We start from the raw sequence: 16,867 nt of genomic DNA, 5'->3' as shown, positions 1-16,867 counted from the left end.
TTTGGGCGGCATGCGCTGCTGCCACATGCACTACCCCATTTTTTCCTTGAGGGTTTTTTTGATCCCGGGATCTCCCAGGGTCAAAACAACCCCCCACGCTGCAATGTGCAATGTAGCAGCAGGGGAACACATGCATGTTTGGTGTGTGGTGCTGCGCACTCATCTGGACATGGCCATAGAGGCTGCTGAGGTATCTAACTGCTACTCAACATCCTGTGATAAGTTATAGGTAGTTCCATTTCCATCTGCTGTAAGTTATGGCAGCAGGCGAACCCGCCCCAACCTACACCAATACCAGCTGTAACCCTCTCAAAAGGGCAGCGGCTGGTATGTTTTAATTGGAATGATTTCACACCCAACTTTAACACTGCTTCATCCAGGCTTATCCAAGTTGGAGTGAGTTTGCCGCATTTGAATCATTCTTAACTCAAGCAGACAACTATTACAACATACCAGCTGTTGCCCTTTTGAAACATTCCCCTTTTGAAGGGCTCCAGATGTACCTGTGTCCACACCCTAAGAGAACACCTGCCCTGAAGGAAGGAGTTTCTATCTGCCCTCTTTATGCCTTTTTCTCCCCTGCACATATGCACATAAGAAGATGCTGTCCCAAAAATAATAAACATCAAATAATCTTCCTAGAATGGATCAGATCAATCCAATCATCACTAAACTAATGAAGCTTTTTTTCCCTTATATGACCCAGAGCAAGTGAACCTTGTGGCTCAATTAGTGCAAATGGAGATTTAGTTGAAAACAGAACCTAGCTGAAAGGCAGATGCTGCAGAGAACATCTTAAGTAAATAACCTGCACAAAAGCCATCTCCATCTGTTAATCTATTGACAAAATGCACTGTGCACAAAATAGTTTCTCAGAAGAGGATGGTTTTTTTAAAAACCTTTTTCATGTCTAGCATTCATACATACAATTTATTAAGGAAGAACCACTGAGCACTGGACCAAAACATGCCTCCTTCAAGAAATGGTAGTGGATGGGTATCCCCCAGTCACTGTAATAGCAAATATCTGGAGTTAGCAACAGTAAGTTAGCAAACAGCTTCAATTCTGAAGAAAACTATGCAGCTGATCTGTTACTACAGAAAAGTAAAATGAAGATGCAAGTCCTATCTATAATGCCATATTTACCCAAATTCAAGATGACTGCAATAATTAGATTACATACATGGAGAATTAACAAATTTTCTGTAATTTACCATGTACAGAGTCTAATTATCAGAGCGTCATCTTAAATTTGTCCCCTGCCTCCTGCTGCAGTGGGGAAAGCAGTGTTTGGGGGTGGGGAGAGATCAAGCAGCTTGACCTTTACCCCTCCCACATACCTTCCCACACCCCTTGCCCCCTGCTGCCTGCTCCCCAACCCCCAGCCTCTACCCCACACCCTTCCTTCTAGCCCCAACCTGGCCTGGTAGCAGAAGCAGCAGTGCGGCAGCTCCAGCCCCGGCTCCAGGGCTCATCTGTGGCTGCCACCACTGCTACCAGGTTGGGCTGGGCCAGAGCAAACATGTGCTTTGTAATCCAGGCTGGAGCAGGGCTGGAGCTGAAGGGTAAGCATTAGGCAAGAAGAGACAGCAGAGGGAGTGGAAAGGTGGGGAGCCAGAGGCAGTGGGAGGGCAGTCTTGCATCTGAATCCAAGATGAAGGGTTTCTCCCATGGTAAAGGGGGTGAGGTGTACCTTGTCTTGGATTTCAGTAAATATGGTACATAAAGCCAAAAGTTTTGCAGTTCTCAGCTTGTAGTGATTGGCTAATATCTTACTAAACTATTAGAAAATATGTGCATGTGCATGCACACACATATTTATCAGAGTGAAGCAGAACCTTTTAACAGTAACAGTGAATAACTTCAGGCTTTCTAGACTCAAAATGCACTATAAACAAATGTCCTTGTTCTACTTTACGAAAAGTAGAACGTATAAAGAAATACTTTCTGTAGGTACTAACTCACTGAGTTTACTGCATTTGGCTCCTTATTACATTTTGGAATAACACTTAATAATTACATCCATTACATGCTTTTTAACAAAATGTGCAAGAATCCAGTGCAAAATATTCTTACATTTGCTTTGTTAACAAATATCAAGAATTTTTTCCTACTTTCTTAGTGTAGTTAAGGTTGAAATTCCTTCATTTTTGGCTTCTTTTTCTGTTACTGTTGAAGCCAGAAAAAACTCAAAATGCATCTCTACAATGTCCTGCTAGACTCAATAGGTTAGTCCATATTTGATTATTAGAGGAAGGGAAATTACTCCATTTAAACTGAAAATTTTAATCTAAGAACAAAAACAAAACAACTATTTAGGAGCAGGAAAACACATTTCCTGGCAGCAGGATCTCTCGTAACTGCCTGCTGCAGGGTTTCTGCACATTTCTCCAAAATAACTAAAGCGACTACAGAAGGAGAAGAGAAAATGAACTGTTTGAATACAGTGTGTTAATTCCTATGTTTTATGTCCTGTGGTCCTATTAAGGAACACCTAAAACAAAACAAAAAAGTATTTTTTTCTTTTGTCCCCAAGAATCTAAAAATAGAGGCCTTGAATTCAGGGGAAAAAGATAGACCAAGTAGAAAAACTGCAGAATATTAACGTTTTCAATATGTTTTATACAGAAAATTTTATACAACAACTTAAACTGTAAATCTAAACAGAATTTGTAACATTTAGTAGCTGGCAGGAGCGTAAGAACACATCTTGATTGTAAACCAGACACATATCCAGACCAAACATGTGCATTACACAGTTGTTTTTTAAGAGATCATTTGCTTATTACATTATTCTTTAATATCTGTAAATTAAGTGTGCATGTGTGTATGGCACATTAGAGAGGATATAATTATTGTTACTTACCCTACAATAAACTGTTTTCCAAGATGTTGCAGTTGCACCAGGCATGCAAAACCAGGAGCTGGTGTTTGTGCTTTGTTTTGTATTTTGAATAGCAATTTCCATTAAGGCTGTGCATGCACCCTATATCTCCTCAAGCAAGGGCAGGAAAGGAAAAGTGTCTTCAACCCTTCCCCATTTCCTTGCAATTCAAAGACGGTGACAGCTCAGGGATGTGAAAAGTGAAGATGGAAGCTGTATTATAAAATCTATGCACACTGACATCATCTCAAAGACAACAGTATTATTGCTGGATCGTCACTGCTACAGGGATATGAGAAACAAGACTTATTAGGTGAGGCAGCATCTTTTACTGAACCACCTTACCTTCTGTCTCCAACAAAGAAGCTTTTGGACTTCAAGCACTTTCATCAAAGGGTGAAATTCATTAACATAATTTGCTTAAACTAAAGAAGTTGTTTTATCTTGTACAAAGCTTGGATTATACAGACTCTTCCCCAGATCTCAATGTCTGAAACCTAAAATTCGTGCCACCCTTTTGCCCAATTTTAAAAGTTGCTCCAATTAAAACTTCTACTTTACCGCACAAATATTGCGTATCTTGAACTCGGATAACTTCTGCAGGTCAAAGGTCAGCAACATATGCCTATGTCTCCTATCTAGCACACCATGGAGCAAATACATAACTAAATACAACACGTAGCACAGCAGAAGAGCAAGATGAGAGGCTAGAGAGGAGCACAAAATGATTATTGCCACACGATGGCCATACTCTACTGTGAAGAAACCCAAGGCAACCCAACATGCTGGACCTGCCAACTGTAGGTATGTATACTCAGTGGGGATCTCAGAACTTCTTCAACAACTTGATACCTTTGCCTACACTTGTTTCAAGTATCAATGATATGGCAGGTAGCTGAGTATTAATGACCAGTTCGCCAATGATTTACATTTTTTTCATGTTATACAAAAACAAAGTACTCATCTCATGTGTAAGGAGAGCATTTCCATTTTCAAAGAATGCCCTATCAAGTGTCATTATGACACATCCCAAAGTTCATGAAAGAACAGCTACAGGCTAACAAAATGGAACCACTAAAAGAGCCTGTCGCAGGGCACTGAAGTGCCCTGCTCCTAGGAAATGGTACAGGTGCCAGTTGCCACGGCAACCGGTTTGGTCAGCTGACCGGAAGGGGGCAGGGCCTGGCCTATATAAACAGCCTAGGCTGAGGCCAAGCAGGCAGTTCCCCACTAACATCCAAGAGAGAAGGAGCTCTGATGGAGCATGCAGCCTAGAGCAGCTTGATGGCCTGAATAGCTTTGGTTCGAGGATACTGGGAGGAGAAAGCCCTAATAGGGAGTGGAATGATGATTAGCCAGGGGGCTTACAGATTGCGTTTTAGCCAGGAGGCTTAGTTTTGAGTTGTAGCTGATTGGCTTATGTTATTGCTTTTGTTTGTTACACTGGAGGACCAGGTGAGGCTAATAAGGGTTGGAGGAGGCCTCAGAAGGGGCTCCACAGTGGTGTGGGGACCCCAGTGCCAGAGAGGACACAGCATTTAGGGGTGCCCTGACCCCAGCCCTGAGAAGGGGCACAGTGCATTGGGGGCCAGGCACGGCTACGGCCACCTGAGCCCCAGGGAGGGCGCAGAGGCGAGGAGCCCCAGGGAGGGGATTCAGGGGCCAGGCACAGCCACCTAAGCCCTGATTGTGAGGCAGGGCCTCAGCGCGGGTGGGATCAAGAGAGAGAGCCGCGCCAGGGCATGGCACGAGAGAGGCCAGAGAGCGTCCGCGGGGAGTGTGGGCATCTCTGGGAAGAGGGAGGCCAGGGAGCGTCCACGGGGAGTGTGGGCAATTGAGACGAGCCCAGAGGACGTCCGAGAGGACGCAGGCTATAGCGAGGCAAGCAAGGGGCCGCCGTGAGGGCGCAGTAAGGGATTTGCCTAGACAACGGCCGGTACATCTGCAAGACACGGGGCATGGTATCAGGACTGGTAGGAGACACACGTAGCCCTGAAGGCTTTAGGGCACGGAGTCAGCAAAGACAGGGCACAGACCGGGATACCTCAGGGGTACCGTGTCCAGGGGGTCAAAAAGGCAGCCTCCCATAACACTAATACCATCAAAGATGTGGCGGGTGAGAACGAGGGTGCATTGACACCAACTTAGCACAGTAGGGGGCGCCAGAAGAGATCACAGCCGCTCCTAGGCCCCCGCCCTGTGACAAAGCCAACCAACAACATTCCCTTAAGTTTGCTGGGAAACAAACACAGAGTAACTGTCTGAGCTACTCATCATGTGATTAAATTGAGTGATAGCTGGTCCTAGAAAGCCATTTACAGATTGGGAAACTGGTGGTAAAGCCAAATGTAGCGTGTCCAGAAAATTAAAGCAAAGTTCAGTAATGCAAGTTTCTGCCGGTACAATTACCACACAGATTGAAGAAGTGGGTGGAGACTTATTTTTGCCAACTGAAGAAAAGGGTCAAGATCCTAAAGAGATTATCTTGTTAGCAATTGAAAGCAAAAATTATTTCAGACAATGCAACTTCCAGTTTTTGAATAATAAAAGTGAGGTCACCAAATAATTGTTCTGAAGCTCATCTATGAAAAGGACAGTCAAAGACATTGTTCTCAAAAGTATGCTAAACAGTAGACTTACTACAACTGAATTGTGGGAGAATTGTGGGAGAGGGGTAGAACTGATGAGAGAATAAAAAGAATGATATACGAAACATGCTGAGGGAAAAATTAAAACCAATGCTTATAGCTCACATTAACAAGGAAATGCCAAACTTCCCATAAAGTTTCATCGTATGATCCAACAGCAGTCTCTGGGCAGTGAGACTAAGTTGTGAATGTCATCATTTTCTGTATAAATTATATCCGGAGTTATAACTTGAATCATTGCCGATTTTAGCCATTCCTTTTTAAGGTTAGAGAATATTGCAATATTTTGAATGAGGTAGCTCAGCAGGGGTAGGATTTACAAACGCTTTACTGAGTTGTCCATTAAATCAATAGGGGTTTTTTTCTCACAGAAAATTCAAAGCTGTTAGAACTGTCCAATTTGGTGTGGATTTGGGATCTAGCATCTTGGTGGACATCTCAGAACAGATGAATAACTTTAACCTCTAGCTGCAAAGCAAAGAAAATCTAGTTTGTGAAATGTCTGCTGACATGCAAGCTTTTGAGTCAAAACTACTGATTTTTGTAAAACAGCTTAAAGAGAGCAATCTGTCACACTTCCCAAGTTGTGAATGTGTCTCAAGATGAGGAAATTGAAATGCATTTTCTAGTTAATAGGTGTGTTGAAGCCTTGGAGCTATTGTAAATGGAATCTGAAGAGCAATTTTAAAACTTTCATAACCATGCTAAGGAGATACAATTCTTCCAAAATCTGTTTGGAGTGGACACTGACAAAACTACATGCAGAATTACAAAAATACTTGAAAGACAACTACAAAGCAAATAACCTCATCAAGTTTTACTCAAGTATTCAACAAAACATAACAAAATGTAAAGAGGTTTACTACGGGCACAGTAATCATCATCAATAGTACCAGGGTTTGTATCTCTGCAGTGAATTACTTGGCCTTTCATATTGATTAGAAAGTTGGGCTTGGTTAGATTGGTCAGATATCGCATGGGAAGAGCACCTGCCCAAGTCCGAACGGTCACAAAGCTTCCTCATGTGAGTGGACGAGCTCTATCTGACTCAAAAAGTCTATGCACCGACAAGAAGTAAAGCGCTGCTGGACCTGGTACTGGCCAAAGGGGATGATCTAGACACTGACCTAAGAATCGAAGAAAAGCTGGGAGACAGTAACCATGAGCTGATCACTTTCACTACCCACCGCAAAGCTGGCAAATCAGTCAGCAATGCAGAAGTCCTCGACTTTAGGAAAGCTGACTTAGATAAGTTCAGGAGGCTTGTTATCGAGGCCCTAAGGGACCACGACTCAGCAGGGAGAGGAGTTCATGGTGAGTGGTTGCTCCTTAAGGGAGAAATCCTGAAAGCACAAGGGATGTTCATCCCATCTTGAAGCAAAAGGGCACAACAACCCCCTTGGCTCCGCAAGGAACTTGTGGACCTCCTGCATCTAAAAAGAGAGACTTAGAAAGGATGGAAGACTGGAATCACCATAAAGGAGGAGTATTCTTCACTGGTCTGGACCTGTAGGGAGCGAATCAGGAAAGCCAAGGCCGCAACTGAACTCCAACTGGCTACACATATTAATGACAACAAAAAGTCCTTTTTCAGGTATGTGGGGAGTCAGAAGAAAAGCAAGGGTAACACTGGACCCCTGCTAAAGCAAATGGGACAACTGACCCCGTTGCAAAAGGGTCTCCCAACCTACCCCGGCACCACTTTATCACCTTGGTGGCTGAGATGGATTAGCCTAATTAAGCAGCCGGGGGCTATTTCCGGCCCCAGGAGATGGGACGATAGGAGAAGAAGAGGACGGTGCAGGCAGATAGGGTGGATACCTGACTGCTGCCTGTAACTGAAGTCCCCGGGAACGGGGCAAGAGACCTGCTGGGTCTTGCGAGCTCAGAGGAGCTCACACCTTTTTAAAAAAAAAAAAAAAAAGGAGAGAGATGTTTCCACATTAATTGGCCACCAAGGCAGTCAATTAAGCTGGAGCAGCGTCAATTACTGTAAGTGAAAGAACTAAAAAAACCGCTTACCCGTGGCTCCAGCGATCAAGCGCTTGTCGGTTGAAGGCAGGGAGAAGAGAGAGGCTGCCTCTGAGTTCCCTGCAGCAGGAGAGGAATCACTGTACGGACAGCAGGTTTTTCTTTAATTTTATTTTCCTTTGCAAAGAAGTTTGTTGCGTACCTTGTCTGGCCCTGGGGCAAGTGCCAGTCAACGGTGGGTTAGGGAGTCATCACCCCTCCCCCTGTTAATTAAGCCATCAAAGTTATAGCAGGCAAGATAAAAGCAAGGAAGACCAACCCAATTGTGCCAGACTTGGAGAAGAAGGCAGCCAGTGAATGTCAACGGGTCGCAAAGGCCCATGTCCGTACCCAAGGATCTCCCAATAGAAGTACAAGGCCACCTGCCTCAGGAGCAGTATGTAATAGAAGATCTTTGATCCTGACGCTCCACTGGTGCCAAACCAGTTTTGCATTACTCAGATGAAGAATCCTCTCCTCTTTGAGGAACAATCACTTTGTGGTACAAGATTTATGGCTTTGTATAAGATTTTTTTTTTAAATCTGACAGTCTTAGTATTGCCCAGACAGATAATCTCCGTGCCAGTAGGTGCAATGATTATGCAGCTCAGTACAACATCCCACCTTAATTCTGAGACACCATGCCTTGGAAAGCTAATGAAAGCTTGTATGGACAGCTGCCAAAGGTCCACTAGCCAAAGCTATATTAGCTTTTAAAGGATGACTACAGTATTGACCCACTCGATCTTGGGCCCTATCTTGGGGGGAAAAAGAGAATTGATGCAAAGTGATACAGGAGTCCTTTGAGACCACCACAGAATCAGGTTCAGCAAAAAAACCTGGGAGTCATGCCTCTTTTGGGACAGAAGTTATGGCATTTAGTATTGTCTTCTGCATCATATCTCTTACCAGGGATAACCATTAATAGTGTCTATAACAGGACTTCTAGTTGACTTCAATTTGTGAAGTAACAAGACTGCCAAATTACTGCTGACTACACAGCTAATGGGATTATTCCACAGTAACAACACCACTTCTTAAATCTGATGACTTCCCAACAGAGAGGGGATGACAGACTGCTTGTTTGTACAGTGTGTCACATACCTGGTCTGTCAGGTTTTCCATCACCACGCACCACAGAACAAACAGAAATGCTCTAGAATAGGAGTAAGCAGCCTATAGTCCATGGGCCAGATTCAGCTTGTGGATGTGGGGCTTCAGCAACATTCACCGTGGGGATGGGCACTCTTTGTGTGCTGCTGCAAGGAAGGGTGTTGGCAGTGGCTGGGGCCTTGTGTCCGCTCACCTGCCTATGACCTAAATTGGGTCACTCTAGCCCACAACATAAAAAGACTACTGACCGCTGCTTCAAAACATTCCTTAAAGGGTCTCAAGGTTTTTTGGTTATGGCCGTGTTGATCTAAGGACATAGGCAGGCAAGGGTCTTTGAGTAAATGTGACATCTTTTATTAGAACTTTTTTCCAGCTACTCAGTTTGTCTAATAAAAGATATCACATCTACTCAAAGAACTGTACCTGGTTATATGGTCTCAAGGCACTCGAGAGATTTCTTGCACTGACAGGTGGTCCAAGTGAATTTTCCAACCTAATCCTGAATATCTGAGTTACAGGTGGTAATAGGACAAAGAACAGAATTCCTTTCCATACGTTCCCTGGCTCCATCCACCAAATAAGTTCTTGAAAGGCTTGGTGCAGTACTGAGACCCTTTGTTCATTGTACCCATCAGACCTCAAACATCCGGTCTCGTGCATCCTTAGTCCACGCAGCCGGTAGAGTGTGTCCTATGATCTCCTGTAGGCCGGTGGGCTGCTGTCTATCCTGAATGGCTTTCTCCAATATCACCTGCCACAACTTTGAATGTTACACCAGTGGGGGGGCCAGCCACCCAGGGTTCAGCTGCAGCACAGAGACTGCCTGGCAGTAGTCCATGGGGTTCCACCTCCCCTACGTGCCAACCTCACGCCAACCTCCAGCTGATCGTCAGATCTTCGTAGCCGTACCCCCAATGATGTTTGTCTTCTTTGGGACCCTTTGGCTCACCTGTCTCTACCACTATCTAGGACCTGCCTCCTGAGGCAACTAACTCAATCAAAAGTAGGGCTATGGAAAAATCTCACCCTCCCTGCTCGAACAGTCCCTACCAGGGACTCCAAAATTCATTCCACGCTCCAATAAAAGATGGAGGATCAATGAAAAATGTGATACAGTGCCATCCTGGCTATATTGCCTCGCCCTATCTCCCAGCCCCTCCAAAAGGGGGAAAAGGAAAGAAAGGAAAGACTAATGAAAATCAAGCGTGGGAGGACCTGATTGGTCCTTTTCCCCTACCCCTATGTCAGGGTGACAGGCAACCCTTCATGCCCTCTGATACTGCTGAGGTCTGGCCCATTGTGGTCAGTGTAGATCGCAGCCCTTGGCCCCAGGTCATTACAGCTCTCCCTCTGCCCTGTATGACACAGGCTGTTGTCATCCTTCTCCCCTGTGGGGAGTGCCCCACTTCTGCTATCCTGGGGTGTCTCCCTATGTATCCGGCCACCCCTTGAATTGTGGGCTGGCACATAGCCTCCAGCCAGGGTGTACCTCAGCTTACCTTGCTGCCCCGTTCCATCTCCACCCAGAGGGGAACCCTCCTTTGCCTCCTGTGCTCCTCCAGCGCTCCCACCTCTGTTAGCGAGGAGAGCCTCCTCCGGCTCTGCCGTCCCTCCATCGACCCTGCTTCTGTCAGTGCAGGGAGCCTCTTCTGCCTCCTCGATCTCTTCTGTACTTTGTCCCTCGTTGCAGTAGAAAGCCCCTGCCGGCTCTCTTGCTCTCCAGGTATTCCAGGCAGCGCCCAGTGTCAGAGACTTCCCCGTCTCTGCTTCACCCTCCCCACCATTTTCCCTGGCGGTTCCTTTTATCCCTGCTGGCCAGTGATTGCCAGTGACGTCACCAGCCGGTCTCAGCTGGATAAAGGCGCGGCTTATGACCCGCGCAGATTTCCTCTCTCCCTTCAGCTGCGTCACGGGTCCTGTTGCTGCCGGTGAGTAATCTCTTTGAGTTATTTTTATATATTTTCTCTTTTCTTTGTGTGCTCCTCGCCCCAGGGGGTCCCTGTTTATTGTTTAGGGTTCTTTCCCCCATTCTCCCCCGGGAAATTCATGTGATGTCTGAGCAGGAAATATATAGATTACAGTCATGGCAAAGTTTGGCACACATCATCCTATGTGAACTCAAACAGGTGATGCAAGGATCCCATACATATACAGGGTGTTGTTGTGGGGTTTCATTTTAGGTGGTTTATTGATGATGGGAGTGTTTATCTAAAACCTGTTTGCTGTACTATCCAAAGGTCCTATGTCATTTCTCTGGAATGAGAAAATAACAGGAGAAGCTGCTTTTTCTTGAACTGTTAGTACCTTTACTATGGCTCCTAGACAAAGAAATAAGGCTATTTATGACTTTAGCGGCTCTTATAAGAAAAATACTTAAAAAGGAACTGAAAATGAGGGTTGAAGTAGCTATTGGTAATGACATCTGACATATGAAAGCCAGACTAAGGGAGATTACACCTGGTATAGCAAAGCAAGGCAGCTTCCAAAGACAGTAGTCCCCAAACTAAGTTCTTTGTTTTTTCACTATCTCATCAGATCTGTTAGTTTGTTATAAAACAATCAGTTTGTCCTAGCTAGACTCCTTTTGCTAGTATCTTGTGCATGATGTTAAAGAAGTTTTGGTGACATCAATTGGTCATGTTTATATTCCAGGCTACAAAATGATGACCTAAGACAATTTTAAGATAGCTAGACTGTATCTGTGTAAGATCTTAAGTTTGGTTTAGATCCATATTAGCCAGTTTGGGAAAAACATTTCCCCCTGCCCACATCATATAAGCATAATTTTATCACGATTAAAGACAACTAGGTGTAATTCCACAATATTAAGCATCTATTCATTTCCACTTAATTACATATTTACCTGATATACCCAGACAGGGAAATTGAACACTTGCAAATATCCAGTGTATTGTTTTAAAATAGCATCGTTTGTAACACCACCCACACAGATGCTGTCATTCTCTTACAATTTATTTTGTCAATTGAAGCAAACACAAGCAGCAAAAGAAAATACACTCTAAATATTATTCAGATAAGTTGCACAGAAAACGTCTCCCACTATGCAAGTTTTCATGGGCTAAGCTGGATAAAATCAGTACAACTCTCCTTTAATAAAAGACCACATTCAACTGAGAAAGGGAAACAGAATCAGGAATGATGCTAACTTGAGCTTAGGAAAATACATTTAAATTACACAAAACTAAAGAAGTTACCAGAACTGTCCGTCCTTGGGAAATGAAGAAATGGCCAGATACAACAATGGTGAGAATAAGATGCCCTGATTCTTCATTTGACTCCAAAACCTTCAAAACAAGAAAACCACACAAGTGAAACCCAGCATGTGTCACTAGCAGTATAAAGGGTACAGATAAAGAAAGTTTTGAAATGTAGGGACCCCTAAATTACGCTTTTTACCAATCATGTTGAAAACTTTCATTCTGCTGGGTGCATCTACACAAGATGTTAGAAGCATAATAGTAGACTAATTCTACTATGCATTAGCACATCCTAGTGAGAGCTGTGCTAATGCACTAATGCAAAGAATTAATCTACTGAGCATTCGGGTCAACTAAAAGATGTGCGCCAGCGGTAGTGCCAATTACAGTGTATTAAGTTAGTACCTGTTACAGGTACTAAATTTAATGTGCTGTAATTATGGCAGATTAATGCATATGTAGACATGCCTACTGAAAATAAGGCCTCTTACCCAAGCAAGCTCCCAAGTATATATCTCAATACCTAAATTCAACTAACCAAGTTTGAAAGTTTTCAAATTGGATCAGTAGTCCTGATACCAGACCACTTTTGAAAAAAAGACCATCAACTAGCTAACAGTATACAATTTAAACATCTGTGTCAGTTCATCCCAATTTCATTAATATGTAACGGTAAAAAAGATGCACTAAGCATTGCATTCAAAAGCTTGCCTAAGTCTATCCCAACCATACAGTCGGTCCAATAAGATATCACCCACAAAAATCCTTGCCTGGTCCATATCATTTCAGTGCAACCAAAGATGGATCTGTGTATTAAGTGCAAGAGTGATGTTATAGCTGTGATGTTCCCAAAATAATGTGAGAGGCAAGGAGGACTTCTTCAAATGGTATCCTTTACTGGACCAACCTTACCCCAACTACATAATTGATCCAATCAAAGATATCACCCAAATAAATCCCTGCCTCAACACAGGAATCTTTTACAAAGTGGATCCTTATATTTGATATGGATGATAAAGTATATATTAGTTTATATTGTATATTAGAATATATGTATATATATAATAATATATATACACATTATTATAAATTAGAATGTGTACATTAATTTAAAGGCTCCTTTATTAAAATAGCAGCCAACATCATGCTTCAAAGGTGTGTGAGATTAATAATCAGACAAGGGTCTTTCGGTGAATCTGGTATCTTTTATTAGACCACTTAAATAGCTGGAAACATTTTTCTTAGCAAGCTTTCGGGTTTAAAAACCCTTCATCAGGTTAATAATCAGGCACTCAACTGCAAGATGACGAAACCCTGACCATAAAGCTCTTGCTGGCTGCATATGTGCAGCTGTCAGAATGTTGTAGCCCTAACGGTGCAAGAAATGTGGAAGAGGCGAGTGATTATCTTTTACTGGGCCCAGTGTACGGTTGTGACACATTTAGGCAAGCTTTTGAGTGCAATGAGAGGTGCATCTTTATTGCCGAGTTACTGTGATGGTTGGACATAGGTGTGTTTGTGTGCATAACCCCCCGTGTGTGCATATAGGGGGTGCGCATGAGTGTCTATATGTATATATGGGGGGTGTGCATATGGGGGGGTGTGCATATGGGGTTTGTGTGTATGTGTGTGTGCATTTTTTACACAGTTATACCGCTTCCCGCCCCAGTCCCGGCGCGGCGCTGCCCGGCCCCCGTAGGTCAGGCCGCCCGCCCACTGGGCTGCGCTGAACTGCGCTAGTCCGGGCGAGGGCCCCCGCGGCGCTCACCGTCCAGGCGCCCGGGGCCGCGGTGGCGGTAGCAGCGTGACCATGGGGCGGGTCCGGCCTCACGAAGCGGCCGTAGCGGCGGAGCGGCCACGCGCCCGCGCTACTGAGGGAGGTCGCGGCCGCCATCTCCGCCTCAGGGCCTGCAGGGTGCGCGGCGGCCAATCAGCGCGCACGAGGGAAACGAGGAGGCCAATGGGAAGAGCCGCGGCGCAGCCCTGTGGCCAATCGAGAGGAGGGAGGGAGAAAGGAGGCAACGGAGCGCCAACTTCCCGGCCACGCTGTGGCGCTCCTGGTGCGCAGGCGCAGTGGCGGGGTGCGACCGGGCTCTGCGCCCTCTGGCGGCGGCTGTGGGGCCGCGCGCTTGGAGCTGTGGGAATGGGGTGTGCTGGAAGTGTCCAGAGCAGAAACCTCCAGCGTGCAGGTTAATCTTAATGTATGCAGATAATCTTAATGTATTGACCCCATGGTGCCAGGAGAGCCTTTCACAGGAGTGGCGCGGTGCCCCGCAGTAGTAGCGCTGCGAGGCAGGGGCACTGTGGTAGGATCCACACAGGGAGTTCAAAGAGGAAGCCATACTATGAAAACCCATCTACCTGCTGCTGTCTTTCTGAGTTGTTTGCAATGCAGGAATTGCTCTTATTTATCTCTAGTTAAGAAACACGGGAAAACTAGAAGCTAGCATTTTCCAAGGGCAGCATCTAGTACGTTCAAGCCTAGACAGATTGAGAAGCGTTGTTCAAAACCCTGCCCATCTTCCTCAGCGCCACGCCACCCTTTTGTTCAGACAAACTCTTCGCTCTACTTCCTGCTGCAGCCCTCAGCAGGCAGTCACCAGAAAGCCTTTCCCCCTGTTTTTCAGACACTCTCAGATTCTCACTTCTGCTTCAGAGCACTTTGATATAGGAGGAGGAGGCAGAGAGTCAGGATTAATTTAGATTTTGCAGATAAGAGTTTGCAATATATGATATTGCTGAATGTGTGTCTAGGACTAACAGGAATCAAATTAGATTTGTTCATAAGAGCCAGACATTTGGCAGGGTGAGTTATAAAACTATTCAACTTAATCTGTCACGTAATAAGTCTATGCTACTCCTCTGTTTCACAAAGAAAGCCTTTGCTAGGGTATCCAGGAACCCTGCTTTCTTTGAATATAGGCTCACAAGAACTAGCTCTTTAGGCCCAAGCAGTGGCAAAAAATACATTGGGAAACATCCTAGATCCAAGACAAGCCATCAATGTTTCTGTCTTAAAACATTTTGAACTGAGAGACTGTTCCCATCAATTTATTGCATTCTTAACATAAATCAAATTTCTAGCCTGTAAGCTTGTGTCTTGTCGCTTCCTCACCACCTTTCTCTACTTGGTTCTTTTTAACTGGAGGCTGCAGAAAAGGAGCAACAAAAATGTGATTATGACTCATACAGGGCTTCTGTGACTTTGGAAATCTAATGAGCTACAAGTAAATTCATTATTATTCAATGCTCTTCATCCTAATTTATTATAAATTCAACTGTACAAGACACAATCCTGATTAAGCAACTTCCATTTAAGGAACCACTTCAATCCATTCCTGAATGTTTCACCTTTTTGAGAATACAGTCTCCATTAAGCAGAAGCAAGGATTTCTTAAGGTGATCTGTTTTATTAGACTAACTATATAGTCCAACACAATTGATCCAATAAAAGATAACACCCTAAGAAATTCTTGTCTCTCACATACTTTCTGGACCATTACAACTATATCACCCTAGCATGCCATTGAGCAACTAATTTTGGCCCCAAATGTTTAGGAATTGTTTGGAAAAGTGAACAAGACTCATTGCTGTAACTTCAAGGAAAGGTTTCAAGGATGCTGCTTTTTCTCCTAATGATTTGTGTGGCTGCTACTGTGTGAAGCCTAAAAGTGCTGTGCATGTCCCAACTGGTCCAACTTTTGCCAATGGACCAACAGGAATAAAGTGCAAATTTATAACCCAGGGATCAAATTAACTTTAGTATGTGAGAGCCCAACTTTGCTGGTTTCCTTGGAGATGCACCCACTGTAGTTGAATCTAAGGCTTGAGCTCTTGGGAAAAAATGTTCAGATGTGTATGAAGGAGACCTGCTCCAAAGTCCCCAGTCAACCAAGTTATAAATGGGAATCTAGTCACCTGACCTGGGGACTCAAAGCTGGCCAGGTGTGATGCTGGCCACAGCAGTCCCTTGTGTGCCTTAACTATGCTAGCCAACAGGAGAACCCTTGATCTTGATAAATGAGTATATGGGTCAGATATAGGGAAGTGTCCCTATGCCAGTTTAATAAACAGAACCAAGTAAACAGGTCCTAGCCAAATTATTTCATTAGTAAGTTCAACCCCTTAAACTATGTGGCCAGGAAGGCCTAAAAGGATGCTTTCAAGTACCATGTGGTTGTTATTATTTTAGGTTCAGCTTGTGTTTGCTGCCTGTTTTGATGGACAAAGGGTGGAACAGAGTTGAGGATCCTCTCTCTCCTGTGCTAGGGACATAAGCAGAACCAGTAATGAGAGTCCTTGCATTCCCCAAATTAAAATGGTAGAATTTCACATCCATTTTATATTCACTTTGCCAGGTCTAATTGACTACACAAAGTTTGGAGCAATGAAGAAAGGGGCCCTGTGTAAGGGTTATGCAAGTACTACTGTTGGCTCTAGCCCTGCTAAAGGGTTGCTGGGTACTGCAGGGATTGCCTCCAAGGATACATTCCTATTGCACCCCATGGATCTCTGGAAGGCATGTTCCATCTGCTTTCAGAACTGTAAATCCTGGAGTTTTTGCTAAGGGTATGGCTATAAGTCATAATTGCCCATACTCTTTTATAATACGTGTGAATGTGGAAGCTTCACATTTTAGGCTCTTGTGTGAAACCGTTGTCACTTATAATATTCATGGGGCTTTCACCCTCAGAATTTCATGTGTTTAATTTCATTTTCTAGCAAACCTTAAAAGCTAACAAGAAATGTGGAGAAGCTTGAGAGTCCAAAGGAGGGCCAGGCACATGATTAAAGGTCTGGAGTGCAGGTCATATGAGGAGAGGCTGAAAGACACAGGGCTGTTCATCCTGGAGAAGAGAAGACTCAGAGGGGATTTGGTGGCAGCCTGTAAGTATATCAGGGGCATACATCAGGGCCTGGGGGAGTATCTGTTCACCAAGGCACCCCAAGAGAAGACAAGGAACAATGACCACGAACTGATTGACAATCAGTTC

The 16,867-nt window shown here is 44.4% G+C and overlaps 1 protein-coding gene across 1 annotated transcript in view; it reads right to left on the bottom strand.

Annotated features, from left to right (window-relative positions):
- The window catches only part of REC114 (REC114 meiotic recombination protein), a 67,692-nt gene extending 53,925 nt beyond the window's left edge, over positions 1-13,767 (bottom strand). The window contains exons 1-2 of the mRNA XM_019533147.1: positions 13,642-13,767; positions 11,871-11,960 (exon numbers count right to left, since the gene is read on the bottom strand). Of these exons, the coding sequence (XP_019388692.1) occupies positions 11,871-11,960; positions 13,642-13,767 (216 nt within the window). The remainder of the gene's footprint in view (positions 1-11,870; positions 11,961-13,641) is intronic.
- Positions 13,768-16,867: the final 3,100 nt, after the last annotated feature.

This window comes from Crocodylus porosus, unplaced genomic scaffold (genome assembly GCF_001723895.1).
Source record: "Crocodylus porosus isolate Cpor-Errol unplaced genomic scaffold, CroPor_comp1, whole genome shotgun sequence".
Classification (NCBI taxonomy): Eukaryota; Metazoa; Chordata; order Crocodylia; family Crocodylidae; genus Crocodylus; species Crocodylus porosus.
This window is presented reverse-complemented; position numbering and strand designations above follow the sequence as displayed.